At 35.7% G+C, this 17286-nt stretch overlaps 1 protein-coding gene across 1 annotated transcript; it reads right to left on the minus strand.

The window, feature by feature from the left end:
- Positions 1 to 3639: 3639 nt before the first annotated feature.
- LOC131067142 (CEN-like protein 1) lies at positions 3640 to 4531 on the minus strand. The gene is made up of 4 exons (XM_058002072.1): positions 4328 to 4531; positions 4124 to 4185; positions 3968 to 4008; positions 3640 to 3857 (listed from the first exon to the last, which is right to left on the minus strand). The coding sequence occupies exons 1-4, from the start codon at positions 4529 to 4531 to the stop codon at positions 3640 to 3642; spliced, it is 525 nt and encodes a 174-aa protein (XP_057858055.1).
- Positions 4532 to 17286: the final 12755 nt, after the last annotated feature.

The raw sequence follows: 17286 nt of genomic DNA on the forward strand, positions 1-17286 counted from the left end.
ACCAACATGGAGAAGACTACCTCCAAGAATTCATTAATAGTTGACACAAATTATTTCTCTATAAAGCCTATGGATTGGAAACCTTAGATATAAAGGATCTTTGAGGCTCTTCTTACTTGTACCTCACTTTACTATCATAGGGAACATCCTTTGTGAATTTATGCAATATATATCTCTAGCTTTCCAAAAGCAATCCCAATGCACTATACTAAAAGTTTTCTATTTACATTTGTTATCATAGCTATATCAACTTGACAAATTATAGACCATTGAAATCAATGACAATCTCAAACAATGAAATCATAAATATGCCTTTGACATCAACAACAACATTTCCAACACATATTGTTCACTATCTCTATCAATTGAGGTATTATATATCTATTCATGGTAGCCAAATGCATGATTGTTTAAGGTCTAGCTATGAATTGTTCTATTTCACTTAAATATATATTATTAAAATACTCCTAATGAGTGTTTTCTACATTCAAAGAACCTGATGAAGAAGAAGAGCTAATCTAGCTCTCACTAGTTGTAACCTAACTATCCACTCCTTGTTCACGAGTCTTGTCTCTTTATCTAGGATAATATTGTTTCATTTCTCTTGGTTTTGATTGTCTCTAGAATAGTTTTTAAATTTTTTATCACTAACATGATTTGTTGGAAGATTTCTCCTTCTAAGAAACACTACAATATTAATATAAAATAATTATTCTCTTTTTCATGAACAGTTATGTGTTCATTATCTTTATTTATATTATTATAAGCATTCTTTAATTATATTTTATGTATGAAATCTATTATATTCAAAAAAATCATCCCATATTATATTATATCTAAAAAAGATGTTGTATTTAACAATAAAAGTCAATTTCTTCTATGCAGTTGAACCCTCGATTTCTACCCATTATAGAAATATAAGTATTGTATTGGACAAGGCACGCTAGGATGCTAGCATCTTTGTGTAGTGCAACTTATTTTGAAGAGAATATGAATAAAATTGTTGTTGATGATTACATAATGACATGATTATGTTATTTTGTCATTCGTCCCTCATAACAAGAGTGAGTCGCCTTGCAAAATTTTTAGTTGAGTCTTTGTCTTGTTAAAAATTCATTGGTTCAATCCCTAATCCTCCTGTAAATCATTTCTAAATCTTTAGCATTACGTTTCAATAGTTTTTTGAACCTCATGAACCCCTTGAACCCCTTGAACCATCTTGAACAGAGTTCATAGTGTTCATTTAGGTATCACAGGTGCTAAGTTGTGTCTAAGACATTTTCGGGCTAACATTCATATCAAGTGCTTTGCAGCAGCTCTATTTCACGATCGTGTATGATGTTTCATATACTCTTTCTCCAGACTGTGAACCATTTGAACCTAGTTCAAATAGTTCAGTGATGTTCAAAGTGTTCGATGAAATTCAAGGTTCAAGTTCTACAAGTCTGATTTTATGACAGTCATATAGACCCGCACACAGTAGCACATACCTTTTTACTCAGAAATTATTTTTGAAATCGCTCTAGTCAGAATGGAGAAAATGAGGTTTTGACCAATGTATCCAAAATTGAGAATGATTTAATGATGAAAACAAAATTTATGGGCCTCGCACCGAGATAGATTTTGACTATCACAAATATTTTCAGTCCGCCCAACACAATGAATATTTAGAGAATTATATTTCTAATGTTTATAAATATTTGACGTTATAAATAAGAGTAATGGGGAAAGTGAAAAGTGAAAGTGAAAAGGTTTTTCAAAATTTAGTTATAAAACTGAATAATGATCTCATGTAGCTATTTATTGCGAAAGAATTGAGGGAGGCGGGTTTCTTCTTCTTTTTCTTTTCTTCTAGCACCCTGTGGGTGAGGGAGAGTAGATTTTAATTTGTAAGGGAGGAGTTGAATCTTTTCTAAGCAATGCTTTGTATAGAAAATATCAATCTTTGTGTTGATTTGCAAACATGAATAGAATGCAGATGATATCTTCAATCTTTGTGTTGCTGATATTCTTCTCATGACTGTAGCTGGACTTTGAGCCTTTGTAGTTGTTTATTAATGTCTTTTCTGTTATAATCAACTATGTATGTGAATTTATTACAAGTCTCTGTGCTTGAAAGTAAGCCATATTGGAGCAATAACTTTCTCTATTAGTTTTTAGTCTAAGTGCTATCCATAAGTGCAGAAAATTAAACTTTGATTTAATGGTCTTCATTTATATCTGTTTTGTAAGTCTTTGGCATTCATTTTCATGGCTATGGATGAATGTTATTTTCCTTTATTGCTTTTTGGTTAAAAGCATATTAGCAATTTAATTCCTTGTAAATCTTCTAAGAAGGAGCTATACCTCTCAATTCAGAGGAAGATTATCACTTCAATGATAATCTATCAAACTGTTAGTACTTTCTGTCCTTCATTCTGGGCATTTTGAGTTTATTTGTATAGTTATCTTCGAAGGACAAATCTGTTCACTAACAGATTATTTCTAATAAAAATTTATTCTCACTATTTTTTCTAATAAGCTATTTTCTTTGATTGTGGATCAACTTAAGGTTTGAAATCTATTGATAAGATCATCAAATCATCCAACTAATCCCAATTGATACCTCTCATTACACCATATAGGATTCACAAACCCTAAAGGGTGGAATTTATTTGTAAATTTTTGCATTCCACATTCTATGAAGAATAGCCCAAGCTTGAAGAATTATGAAGTGTCTTCATACTCTAAGTTTTCTTGTTTACTTCTTGTAAAGAGGTCAACTAAAAAATCTTAAGACCAACATATTTATTATCTATTTTAGTAGAAGCATTAAACCTTATGCCACTTACAAATTATTATAAATATTATCTTTTACAAAATGTAAATATAAAAGAATATAATAGAATAAATGTATATTACTATTTATGTGTTAGAATTTTAAATTTAATACACTATAATAAATATCAATATAAAAAATTTAAGCTATCTTCAAACAAATTTAAATCTTAGTATTGATTTATAGAGGTGGAATTGTTTATCCTTACAAATTCTCTTTTCATGTGATGACATATTATATTATGTATTTATTTTGTTAGATTTAATTCCATGACTAACTCTAGAATCTATATGTCATTATAAATATAATTTTGTCCCAATGAGTTTAATAATAAGATAATTACAATTTCATAGAAGTTTTAAAGTGAGAGATAAACACACCTAAAGAAGGTAGCAACTATGTATTTTTATAATAACAAAGAAAGCAATTATTTATTTTTATTGGCACACTACATAATGAGTAAAGCTTAAATTTGAAGAAGGTAAGTTGAAAATTACAGATCTCAGCGACAATCTTTTATTTATTTTTGACACACAGACAATCATTTATTTATTTTTGTACTGTGTGTCAACCGTTTTAGAACCAGATTAAGCGCGTCCATATTTGACAGTGTCCAAAATCTGGCCTTCTTTTTTCATACAGACTTAACTATATTTTAGGAGAAAAATACCTAAAAATACGCCCGTGCAGGCATGAAAGTTAGGGTTTGATAATTATATATAGAAACAGGGAAACATAGCGGCGCAGAAGGGGAATAGTTCAAGAGGACAGACAAGCATAACAAACAATGGGACGCTTATGTCAATTAGCAAATGTGGAGTTCAACGAGATCTAGCGGCGTTCTCTCTTCGGGCATTGAAGTAGACTGCAGCAACAGGCGATCCCAATCCATTTCTCTCTGCAAACTGCCTGGTCTTGAAATGCAGCCGCGATGGAGGAGGATCAACTGTTCCCCTCCCATTTTGCTCGAACAACACAAATACATATCGATGGATCCCAATCATCGCACTTGGGCTCTCGTAGCTCACAATTTCTCGACCTACATCAAACAATTCATATTTAGACTAGGTTAATCTAAATGGAAACCATAAAAGTTTAGATCCATCCAAAATGTTGTTCGATAATGAGACAACATTATTCGCCGCTTACCAAAATAATTGCACTTTGTCCCCGGTATATCGCTCACTATCCTGCACAAATTAACCATCACATTAAACATATTTTTACACCACCAGCATTAAAGTCATGGATATATATAGGCTATTCATCAAAGAATATTTGAATGCTTAAAACTCAACAGAGTACCAGTGGAGATACTCGCGTCCACTAGGATCGCTAGGACTTGGTGAATCTGGATCCGACATTATCTTCATACAAAACACAATTGTACCCATCAAAAAATGAACTATTATTAAGAAAACTTGAATCATTAAATGAATAGAATGTCCAAAGAATTTCTATAGCTGCAGCTTTAGGGTTTGTAAGCAGAAAGCATTTAGTTAAATTTACCAGAGTGAAAAATGTGGCGGGATCAGTGTCAAGAAGTTGAACTTGAGGAGGGGAAGTGATAGAGGAAGGCATGAACTCAAAGCCATTGTGGACCTCCATGTTTGTGTTGTACACCACACTCATCTTTACAGAGGGAGTAAACACATCCACAACATCTCCAATTACTCCGGCGGATTTCAGCGGCTTTAGCAACCTCGACACCATTTTGACAAAGTGTTATTCAGAAAACTAGTAAACCCTAGAGTGATTGTGGTGTTTGCTTGTAAATTCCTCCATGGGAAGGTACTTATAGCATTTTGGCAACTGGAATAAAGACATGGTATAGACTTTAACCGACAAAACGTTACTATCTTTACCCAGCAACATTGTACTATATTTTTCATAGCTGTGCAGGCCTTTGAGATTTGTATGGATCTTTAATATAAAATGTAAATGTAATAATGCCGCCGAATGTATTGGGCTCTGATTAAGACTTTAGTAATTGGATTACACGACTTTTATTCTACCACTCCATTAAAAAAAGTTAAATGAGCGCATTAGCAAAAGTAAACCTCCAAATTTTAGAAGAGGAATCAGAAAAGTAGAGTTAACTATGCTTTAATCATACGAACTCGTACGAGATATAGAATTTTTTTCTTGGTACATTGAGTTAAATTGGTGCATCACAATCCCTTGCAATTAATAATTGCACGCTTGTAGAGCTTAGTATTTATTTTCGTATGAAAAGAAATTGGAAAGGATGTTTATCTTCTTAGAAAAGGATGGAGGGAATAAAAGTAGAGCATGTATATTTGAAATGATAATAGAATAATAGAAAGCAAAAGATTATTTGTAGCTTTACAAAAATAATTGGATAGGAAAATCAATATAATAAATCATTTCATTATTATATAAATTAATTTTTTTTCAATACAAGAGTCTAAATTAAAATCTTAATCTAATGTGTAAAGCAATTTTTTTGTGAGGGCTTCTCATTTAAATTTCCTCTTCTAGTATTAAGAGATAATGTACACGCACACATACATATATCTATATATATGTTCAACAACAATAAATATATTCTATTCTAGTAGGTATCTCCTCAAGATTTTGTGAGAGTATTATAGATGTATAAGATCATTAGTAGTTGTTTGACAACCTACTTTTTTCTTCATTTTCCTTTAGTTATGTATTATGTGCACACTCCAAATTTTATTGTTTGTCAATCGCACCATCCATGTAATTGCTTAGATTGTGTGAAGCCCATCGATGGGTCCTTTGTGGGGCCTCTCCCCATCCCTTCTCTTAGGTCTCTATACTTAGAAGATAACATTTGATGGGCAGTTAAGAGAGCTCTTTCAAAAATTATATATCAATTAGATAACATGATTGGATCTAGCCTTATTATAATTGATTTCTTTCTTATTTATAAAAAAATCTTTTTTTATTTTAATAAACAAATGTGGACGTATAGTAATGCTTGCTTACAATTTGAGAATGTAATAATACACTTTATAGATAAGGGAAACATCTAGTTTTGGTCTCTCAAATGTTAAATTACAAACAAATTTAAGTTTAATTTAATCTATCTAAATCTATAATTTAATGTAAGATAATGATTACAATTTTGTGAATTAGAAGTTGGAAGAATACTTTACATCCATAATTAGAAAAAATAAAAATTATAGTGAATCATTTAGATTCAAATGTGTTCACATATGTATTCTATGCCTCAAGAGATCCAGGAGCTGAGGAAATGAATAACCTTGAAGATGAGATTGTTGATACCTTAAAGTCCTCAGGTTAGCTTTGTCTGTCTGGTGTCAACGCTTTTTATTGACTTCTAGCTCGTTGTTGTTGTCTTTTTCATCTATTATGCATCGTTCCGTTCGTAGTGAACTTTGTTTGAATATTTTATTTTTATTTTATTTTGCTTGTAAACTTTGTGGTTTCGCATCCCTATAAAACCCTTTTTTTCTTTAATAAAAAATAATTATAATAAATAACTTATAAAATAGCCTTCTACATTATATACTCATTGAATTTCTTGTGTGAGTAATATTAAAAATAGAAAATCAAGATGAATTTAAAATACAAAACTAAATGTAGAATGGTGTGATTCAAAATAGGAAAATTTATTTCAACACCATTTGAATATTATTATGATGAGATATGTGATTTTTTTGGCATGGTAAATTCTTCAAAGTTGTGGGGTCATCATCTAGTAGTGGATATGAAGATTTATCTTATGAAAAAATACTCACTAGAAGGATTAAAACATATTTTTCTTAGCCCTCATCCATGGTCCTCTCTAAATGTGGTTTTATTCATTAATGTGGTATGGAAGAAAGCTACTAGTGTGAGTGGCTATTTCCTAATATATTTTGACAATAGTGATAGGGTGGATCTCACTTTCTAAAATTTTCCATTGGCTATTACTTATCCTCATCTCACTTTCTAAAATTTTTCATCGGCTATTACTTTTATTTTTTACTTAATAAAAGGCCAAGGATAAAATATATATTAAAGTAATATTTATTTAAATCATGAGTCATGATTTTCAGAGAGACTATAAAAGTCATAACCGAAAGGCTTAAAATCATCCATGTTAGACACAATGCACCACTGAGAGGGGGGTGAATCAGTGGTTCTCTAACTTTTCCCTTTAACTACCCTATGTGAGTATACCGGTTCTCAGATCTAACTCAATGCAAGCTTATTGGTTAGTGAGGAGACTAATCACAAATGAATTCACACAAGACGGACATCACATAACACCAACATATATGAGGAAAACCCAAGATGGGAAAAAACTCGGTGAGAAATGCTACTAGAGACTACTCCTCCAATCCAGCCTCACAATCAATCTTTGATTATAATATTTAGGGCATCAACCCAAGGAGTACCAACCCTTGATTTTAGGGCACCAACCCAAGGAGCTACAACCCCTAATTTTAGGACAGCAACTCAAGGAGCTACAACTCAGTGAATACAAAAACATACTTTGATACTAAAGTTATCTTCTTGTTACAAATGGATTTTGCAACTCTTCTTCAAATCTCTCTCTTGGATCTTTTGTCCAATTCACTGCCGGTTCTCTCTTTGTCGGTTCTCTCGTCTGGTTGCCTCTTCTCTCTGTTGCTCTGCTGCTCTCCATTGATACTACACTCTACCGGTTCTATGCATACCTTCTCTACAGTTTCCTTCACTTCTTCTTTGTTGGTTTAGTCATTACCGGTTGAACACTTCAACCCTGATCTTCCTCACACTTAGTCTCTTCTCCTTCTTCTTAATGAGAACTTGACTGATTTCACCTTACGTGTAGTAACACTCCTTCATCCAATGACAAACTTCAATGATTTTGGCTTGCATATTTATAACCTGGTTTTCTAGCCAAAAGCCAATTCAAATTTTAGGCAATTAGGGTTTCTTCTTTGACCCCAAGGAAAACCAAATCCAATCAAATCTCATTCAATCTGATCCCTAAGATAGTTGTCTGCACATCACCACCATTAATGTGCCTTCCAATACACATTTTCTAAAATTAGCAAACACAAACCTGTATCTCAACCTGCATTTGTCAAAATACCATAAATATCTCAGTTGTTTCCTTCTCAAAGTCCTTCTGCAATCTGATTTCCTTGCTTCAATTCAAGTGCCAACTACTCCCTGATCTTTCTCTAGCATTCACTCTTCCTCAAGCCATATTCCTCTGATCCAATCCACAAATCATGGGCTCCACATTAAATGCACACCTGTAGAAACACCTACCCATACCCGGCACTTCACCGACGTCTATGAGCTTGCTACTTCAACTCCACATTGCGTCCATGTTGGTATTCACCTCTGCTAGATCATCTTTATCGGTATGAATGGGATCACCGACCAACTCTATTACCGGGTTCATCTTCTGACTTACTAACGCTATCGGTTAAACCCTCAAATAGGTATGTCATCAACCTTGCACTCTGCTTCTCTTCCAGTGGAACACTCAATCGGTCAACACACTTGCTAACCTAACTTATGCACATCTTCATCAGATGGGAAGTCTTTTGCATTTGCACCTTGTCCATATTACCAGTGGACTTACATATCGATAAATACTCTTGATGACACCATGTCACCAACCTTCAACAGACTCCATCTTCAATTGGACCATTTTTCTCTATCTACATTTGGTCAGCCTTGCGTTCTTCCTGATCAGGTCGTTCCATATCTCAATCAGTTTATCAAAGTGACAAACTCATCACTCTCCATCTATACCGGCAATACAACATGCCTTCTCTATCAATCTAGTATATATTTATGATTTCCTACACTTGAGGCATTCCTTTGATTCATCGATTGATCCGGTGTAAGCCTTTAAACATCTACCTTTACCTCTTCTATCTTATCTCATAGAACTACGATGCACACTTTGCATAATAGGAGATAAGCTCCACTTACCAATGGTAGTAAATCCTTGTCATTTGAATCCTGTAGTGCACTCATGTGGCTTCTGTGTTTGTATAGCATATCTTCAAATAGGCACATGTGATCCTATTGGGGTACATTCACTGTCAGTCATCATTCACATGGTGACTACATCTCTATCTGGTGGGAGTCCTACTATTCTACATCCACACGGTGTATCGGTGACCTATACATCCTTCTCCTCTAGTGTTGATGTGATCTAGGTAGCATTCTGCCTCTTCATCACAAACAACAATTCAACATCTTTCCCTTTCATAGATATCATGTACCGATTGTTATATCATACCGGCCGCCTGTCCATATCTTCCACACAAGTCAAACACTAACTTGTGTACTAGTCACTCAACTGTGACTTTAGTGGTCATTCCTTTGATTGACATTCTTCTTGTTTACCGATGACCTGTAACACTTAGTTGACAATAAAGACTTCATATCATTAATACTCCCATACCATTTGTCCTTCTATACCAGTTGACATCAATGACAACACAATGCCAAAAGTCTCCCCCTTTGACATCGATGTCAACTCATGTAGTTTCCGACATACTACATAATCTATCTCCCCCTTTGGATAATCCATGGATTCTCACACATGTAGCATGCGGTATACTACAAAATCCTTCTCCCACTTTGACAACAATGGTAAAGGGGACTGTTAGGGTTCCACTCCTCCTTGTATCTACTGGGTACTGACAAAAATCTTTCTCCCTTTTTTTTTACCGGATGTATCTCCTCCTTTAATACCACTTGTTATATCTTCTCAAGGAGAAGCACTTGAGATGGAGGACTCAATCATCAACTGACATCAATTGATTATGCACATATCATATTGTTTGTTAAAGAACTCAATTACAAAAAGATGTGTCAGTGAATACTACTTACCTTCCGGTCAAACTACATCACCTCCCATTTGATCCCAAATTTCTTTAAAATTAAGTGTGATTGTACTATGAATACAACCAACCAGATGAGCAATGGATAGCCTTAATCATGAAATTCTCCTAGGTATTCCTTCAGCAATTTTCATCATCTACAGTTTAAGTAGTCAGCACCTCACAAGTTCAAACCTGCCAGCTTTGCATCATAAGCACTTGAACTCCCCCTGAGTCATACATCTCAGGTCCACAATGCATGTCAGATCCAATACTGGTACTCCACTCAACTCCATATGCCATTTGAGCTGTGCATATATGATTATCTGATGATCTTCCAGCTCCATTATTTCACCACAACCTATGACATGATCCTCGATGTACACAATGCCATACAATGTCATCATCAAGTCATAAATCAAACCGGTTAACCCAAAAACATGCAAGCCTACATGGTTAACAACCGGGCCAACATATGTCATCCAGATCTTCATCAACACCACCTAAGACATTACTTCTCATTCCATGCTACTAGGCCTAATGCAATGATCTCCAACCTCATTGTCTTACATAACCTACAAGTACCTGTTATCATTCATACCGGTAACATCATGCACATACTGGTTTCCTGTACGGGTCCATTATCACTACTGAAGTACCTTCCTGTAACTCCTGACATTTTGTGTCACTTGGCATCTAATTCTAATTGTTAACTTGTCATGCATTAACACAGCAGGAGTGTTCCAACTCTGATCTATAGATGTGTAGCCAAGACCACCACTACACACACTTATCATCTCATTTTCTTCCTTCATACCAGCGGTAGCTTGTTCTTCAAAGCGTCCTTTACTGAGGGGGTGAATGATCTTAGTCAACCTACACACAGAAAAGAGAAGAAAGAAAGGTTGTGGATAGGGGTTTGTCTTAGTCAAACACTGGTTGAGGAATCAACCTAGAAAGAAAGTAATTGCAAATTCTTGAATGTAAACAATGGAGATGTACACCTTGTAGATCTACAACTTGTTGATGATGATTGCTTTGGTTCTTGAATGTAATCATAAATATTGTATGAAATAGCATGTAACATGAAAAAACCCTAACACACACATGCTTGCAAATGAATGTTGTAATATTGCTCCAATGGATGAATGAAGAAAACCTAGATGGTTGAATGCTTGATGTGGTGCAGGAGCACCTACCTTCATTCTCAGCTTCATTTTCATCTCAAGTTTGATTTTTGTTAGTTATAAGTTGGAAAGTTGTTTAGGATGTTTTTGAAGTTGTTCTAGGTTGTTTTGATGAGTTTTGAACTCATTGTGTGATTTTGGTTTCTTGTTTTCATCTTTTTGCTCAAAGTTGCCAGTTTGGTGTTGCCTGGCAAAATGATGGAAAAATGAGTTTTTTTTGTGGTTTTTGTTTTGAAAAGGTTTTATACATGTTTTATGCTTGGGTTTAAGGTATGAGAAGTATTTTTAGGTGATGGTTAGTTTTGGAGGTCAATCTTGCATTTTCTAGGCACCAAAAGTTGTCATTTAGGCATCAAAATGTAAAAATTAAGTGCCCTTGGACATGTACCTATCTGTATAGGAGGCTAACCAACTTGGAGTGGTATTTAATCTCCTTTTCTAACTATTTTAAGGGTTGATCATTCTATGTTAAGAAGTATTTTGCCCACTTGCATTAGTTTTACTTGGTTTGTCTCTAGTTTTTGGCTCAATGTGAACAATAGTCCGTACAGCAACTATACTTGGCCATACTCTTCTTGAATTTTCAGAATCTAATATGTTTTCCTAAACTTTTCCCTTTGGTGGCATTTGATTTTATCAAGTTTTGAGTTTTTAGCAAAATTAATTGGATTTGACAATTTCACTGCCTTGTCTAGGAATTGGCAAGGATGCTTGACCAACTTGGCTTCTTGGAGTCCTAAAATTTTCATGGCTTCCCAAGAACTAGTTGGTCAACTTGTAGACTATGTAAATACATGTTTTGTTTTCAAGAATGCAGGTGTGAGGAGTTTTGTGGCCATTAAGCCCTAGGCAAGTGTGACATTTGGCTAGGGTCTTGAAGAAATTTGATGCTTTGCTCTTCTATAGTAAGTGCATTTAAAAGTTGAACAGATTTGCCTTGATGATTAAGTTTGTATGCCAAGGAAAAGAGGCTTTCTAAGCTATGAGTAGAATGTTTTCAAGTTTAGGTTGTGAAAATAATGTAAAAAATAGTGAGTCACTGTTTTAGAGTCAATTTTCCTTCATTAGCCTACACTCCATCTTGCATTGGAGCTTGTAAGGTTGTTATACCTCCTAATTTCTTGTGAACAAGAACAAGGAGTGAATTTGATGTTATCTTTGATTTTGGAGTTGCCAAGATCAAACAATGATCTTTGAGGCAAGATTGTAATGCCAATTTGTTGTCACAGTCAACTAGGACTAAGTTTTACATTTCCTTTTGAAGTTATATATGTCATCTTCTCCCTCTAAATGATAGGTATGAAGGACAATAAGCTATCAAAGACTGATCCTTGTTAATGGGCACTAAATAGACTTTTTGTAAGGAGTTTTAACATTGAAAGTGCAGGTCACAGTGAACAAACAATAGTGAAAGACAAAAGGGTAGGAACAGTTAGCTTTGACAGTGAAATAATCCATTTTTGTAATTGCCTAATGCCTGTATGTAGGGATAACATGATTCTCCTTGTTTCTAAATGGTAGACATGATTACATGTTGAATGTAATTGGTTTTGTTTGCAAGTGATGTGTTTGGAAGAGGCAATATTGGAAAAGTTGTAAAATGTTGCATTTTGCTCATAAGCAACTTTTGTAAAAAAACTTGTTCTTCAAACATTGAAGGGTAAATCTTCTTATTTGTGGCCTAATTAGTTAGTAGTATGATGGCACTAAGGTCTCTTGTCCATATTGGAGGTTTATAGTGTGAATCTTTGTTTTTCACCATTAAAACCCTTCAAAACCCTTCTTTTTCACCCATTTTTGGGACAATCATGCAGAAGGCCTGAGAGACCCTAAGACTTTGTGAATCTTCAATTATTCCCAAAAGGGTATCCAAAAATGTGAAGCTTTTGTTCTGGAAGTCCATCATTTGAATAGGGTGAGCACAAAACCCCTAATGGATGGCTAATTGCCTAGTAGCCCGTTTTAGGCCCGAAACCAAGTTTTTGACAAATTGGGTATGCCAATGAAGGTAGCAAAGTATAAAATCCAACAAAACAAGTTGAAACAGGTCAACCTAGCATGGGTCAAACCTATTTGGTGATTTTGGCTTCATAAGTTGGTTTTGGAGCCCTTGGAAGGATGTCATCAACTAGGGAGTTGGAGCCTTTGAGTAGCGAAGGAGAGCTTGACATAGGGAGGTGGAGTAAGGTGAGTTGTTAGACTGCCTCTGAGCTATTTGCACTTTGACTTTGGTGTTTACTCCTTGAAAATGGAAAGGATCTATTACCTAGAAAACATACTAGCCACTTAACAACCACCCAACACTATCCTCCCTATCATAGTGGTATCAAAGCACAACTACACTTGGGAAGAAGTAGAAATTTGGAAACCATGGTGAAAAATGCAGAACTAGGAAAGAAAGTGGAAGACCAGGAAGAAGAAAACATGTTACTCAGAGTGAAACTAGACCTTTTAGAGTAGAAGTTGGGTGAAGTAGAAGTGAAGGCAAATGAAGCCAGCAATAAGATAGAGGGAACATAAGGTAAGGGTAAGCTATTAGCTATAGAGGATGAGACCCCTATACCAGACCCTGTGATAGAGAATGAACTCTTTTTGAAACCCTTGAAGGCTATGAGTGGAAGAACACTAGAAGGAGTCCCACTATTCAGTGGTAAAATGGACCCAGAATTGGTCATGGAGTGGATTGAGGGGCTTGAGAACCACTTTGAGTGTGATGGTGTGACAGAGGTCTAGAAAGTGAAGGTGGCTGAATCCAAGTTTAGAGGAGCTACCTTAATAGGGTGGAAGTTCATTCAGGATGAACGTGAGAAAGAGGGCAAAAGGCCCATAGAAACTTTTAAGGGAATATTGTCCAAGATTAGAGAGGCTTACATTCCAGAGGACTATGAAATATAGCTCCATAGGAGAAGGAAAAACCTTAGGCAAAAAGAATTAGAGGTCAGCACCTACACAGAGGAGTTTCAGAAGCTATGCCTTAGGTCAAAGATCCAAGAGGATGAGAATGTCAAGGTTGCCAGGTATCTCAATGGTTTGAGATGGAACATACAGGAAGAGTTAAGTTTGTTGTGCCCTACAACAGTCCAGAAGTGCTATCAACTTGCACTCAAGGTAGTGGAAAGGAGTAGGAAGAAGCAAGAGAAGCATAATAGAGGTAGAGGAAGAGGCAGAGATGGTCGAGGCCATCGAGGTAGTTTTGGGGGAAGACACATAGACCAAAGGTCCCATGGGGAGTCTAAGCTTATAAAGCAAAGCGGGGATTCTCAGAGAAAACCTAATTATAGGGGAAGGGGATCAAGCAACCTAGGAAGGGGTAGGTCTAGTGGCCAAGGTAGAGGGTCTTATTTCTCCACAATGAAATGCTACAACTGTCAGAAATTGGGTCATCCTGCTTATAGGTGTCCTGAAAAGCCTAGTTCTTCCCATGGAGGTGAAAAAAAAGTGAACTATGTTTAGGAGGAAGGGAGTAGTACAAGAACTCCAACAATGCACCTAGCACCCGAAGATGGTGAAAGTCTAATGATGAGGAGAGTATTGATGCAAGAACCTCATAAGTGTGAAGTGTCTCAGAGAAGAGCATTGTTCAGGATAAAGTGCAAAATCTTGGGCAAGGTATGTAAGGTGGTTATTGATTCAGGCTCCACAGATAATATTATCTCAGAGGAGGCAGTTAGGAAATTGAACCTACCTAGAATGAAGCATAGTGAACCCTACAAGGTAACCTGGTTAAACAAGGGGCAACATGTCCTAGTGAATGAACAAGCATGGGTAGACTTCAATACAAGTGAATACAAGGATAGGATACTATGTGACATCCTTCCCATGGATGCTTGCCATCTACTATTGGGTAGACCTTGGTAATTTGACAGAAGGGCACACCATGATGGTGAAAAAAATACATATTCCTTTCAAAAGAAAGGCATTGTCTACAAAATTCAGTCCCTTAGTGAAGAGACAGAGAACAACAAACCAGAGGCACCTAAAGTGCTATTAGCCAATGAAAAAGAGTTCATCCAAACCATGAAAGAGGGAGATGGGATTGGTTATGCACTTGTAGTGAAACCTAAGGAGGATAAGAAAGAAAAACAAGTTGAGATCCCACAAGAAGTGCAGAAACTTCTTGATAACTTTAAGGGCATCATCAGTGATAGACAACCAACAACATTACCTCCTCCTAGAGCCATTAGTCATCAAATTGACTTTATACTAGGAGCTTCTTTTCCAAACAAAGTAGCATACAAGATGACTCCTGAGCAGAACAAAGAGGTAGCTAGACAGATTCAAGAGTTATTGGATCAAGGATTAATAAGAAAGAGTATAAGTCCTTGTGCAATACCCACTGTGTTAGCACCTAAGAAAGGGGGCACATGGAGACTATGCACAAACTCAAGAGCCATCAACAAGATCACAATAAGATATAGATTCCCTATTCCCAGGATAGAAGATTTGATGGATTGTTTAGGGGGTACGAGGTAATTCTCCAAAATAGACATAAAGAGTGGTTACCATCAGACAAGAATCAAAGAGGAGGATGAGTGGAAAACGACTTTCAAAACAAATGAGGGTCTCTATGAATGGTTGGTTATGCCTTTTGGACTCTCTAATGCTCCTAGTACCTTTATGAGGTTAATGAATGAAGTATTGCAGGATTTTCTCAGTAAGTTTGTGGTAGTCTACTTAGATGATATACTCATTTTTAGTAAGACTAAAGAGGAGCATTTGAAACATTTAGCTATTATTTTGCAAAGATTATCTGATGAGCAGTTAACCATAAATCTTGAAAAATGTGATTTTATGCAGCAAGAGCTAGTCTATCTTGGTTTTGTTGTGTCTAGTGGAGATCTTAAGATGGATCAATCTAAAGTTGCAGCCATAACAAGTTGGCCAACCCCACAATCAGCCAGTGAAGTTAGGAGTTTTCATGGTCTAGCCCAGTTTTATAGGAAGTTTATTAGAGGTTTCAGTGAGGTTTGTGCACCCATGTTAGATACAATAAAAGGTGGTCATAAAGTCAAGTTCCAATGGACAAAAGCAACCAATAAGGGGTTTGAGTTACTCAAAACTAGAGTTGCTACATAGCCAGTGTTAATCCTTCCTAGTTTTGATAAACTTTTCACCATAGAATGTGATGCCAGTCACCTTGCAGTAGGTGCATTCTTGAGTCGAGATAATAGACCATTTGCTTTCTTTAGTGAAAAACTAAATGATGCAAAGAAAAAGTATTCATCTTATGATTTAGAGTTATCTACATTGGTGCAGGCACTCAGGAAGTGGAGGCATTATTTGCTTCCTAAGGAACTTGTTGTGTATATAGACAACCATGCAGTTAGTTTCTTGAATTCTCAGGATAAACTCAACCATAGACATTTGAAATAGGTAGAGCACCTACAAGCATATACATTTACTCTTAAGCACAAGAAAGGCCAATGTAACAAAGTAGTTAATGCTTTAAGTAGGAGATTGTTAACTATTCAGGAGATCCAAGTAAAGAGTATTGCGATTGATTGCTTTCAAGATTTATATCCTAATGATGATGATTTTGCTGCTGCTTATAAAGTTTCTCTTGCTTTTGAGAATCATTTTCATAGTGAGTATGCTAACTATACATTGTAGAATGGTTTGTTATTTAGGGGAGGACAACTCTGTGTTCCTAAAGGTTCCATGAGAGAAAATCTCATTCAAGAGAAACACAATGGGTTTTTGAGTGGCCATTTTGGTCTCAATAAGACCTTAGAGTTGGTTCAACACTTTTATTACTGGCCTAAGATGCAGAGAGATGTCCGGAGGTATGTTGAACAGTGCATGGTATGTCAGAAGGCCAAAGGTCATAGCACTAATGCTGGTTTATATCAGCCACTTCCCATTCCTTCTAAGCCATGGGAGTGCATCAGTATGGATTTTGTTGTAGGTTTACCAGGGACAAAAATAGGGCATGACTGTATCTTTGTGGTTGTTGACAGATTTAGTAAAATGGCTCACTTTATACCTTGCAAAACTACTAATGATGCTAGTCATATTGCTTTTCTTTTCTTTAAAGAAGCTATCAAAATACATGGTTTGCCATCTAGCATTATATCAGATAGAGATGTTAAGTTTTTGGGTCATTTTTGGAAGACTTTGTGGAAGAAATTGGGTACTAACTTGTCTTTTGGCTCAGCTTACCATCCACAGACAGATGGCCAAATAGAGGTGGTGAATAGAACATTGGGTAATCTACTTAGATGTCTCACCAAGGAGTATGGACAAAGTTGAGATCAGCTCATCCCATAGGAAGAGTTTGCCTACAATGACAGTGTAAACAGATCCACTGGTAAGAGTCCATTTTAGGTTGTTTATGGTAGGCATCCAAGAGGCGTTTTTGAGTTACATGATGTGACTAACTTGTAACATGTTAGTGGGACAATAAAAGATATGGCACAATCTCTAAAAGAGATACATGAATAGGCTAAGC

The sequence above is a fragment of the Cryptomeria japonica genome, chromosome 11 (genome assembly GCF_030272615.1).
Source record: "Cryptomeria japonica chromosome 11, Sugi_1.0, whole genome shotgun sequence".
Classification (NCBI taxonomy): Eukaryota; Viridiplantae; Streptophyta; class Pinopsida; order Cupressales; family Cupressaceae; genus Cryptomeria; species Cryptomeria japonica.

Coding starts and splice junctions, on each gene's coding strand:
- LOC131067142 (XM_058002072.1), bottom strand. CDS start 4,531: ATGGTGTCGAGGTTGCTAAAGCCGCTGAAATCCGCCGGAGTAATTGGA. Junction 4,186..4,327: donor CCGCCACATTTTTCACTCTG/GTAAATTTAACT, acceptor TTTTGTATGAAG/ATAATGTCGGATCCAGATTC. Junction 3,858..3,967: donor GACAAAGTGCAATTATTTTG/GTAAGCGGCGAA, acceptor TGTTTGATGTAG/GTCGAGAAATTGTGAGCTAC.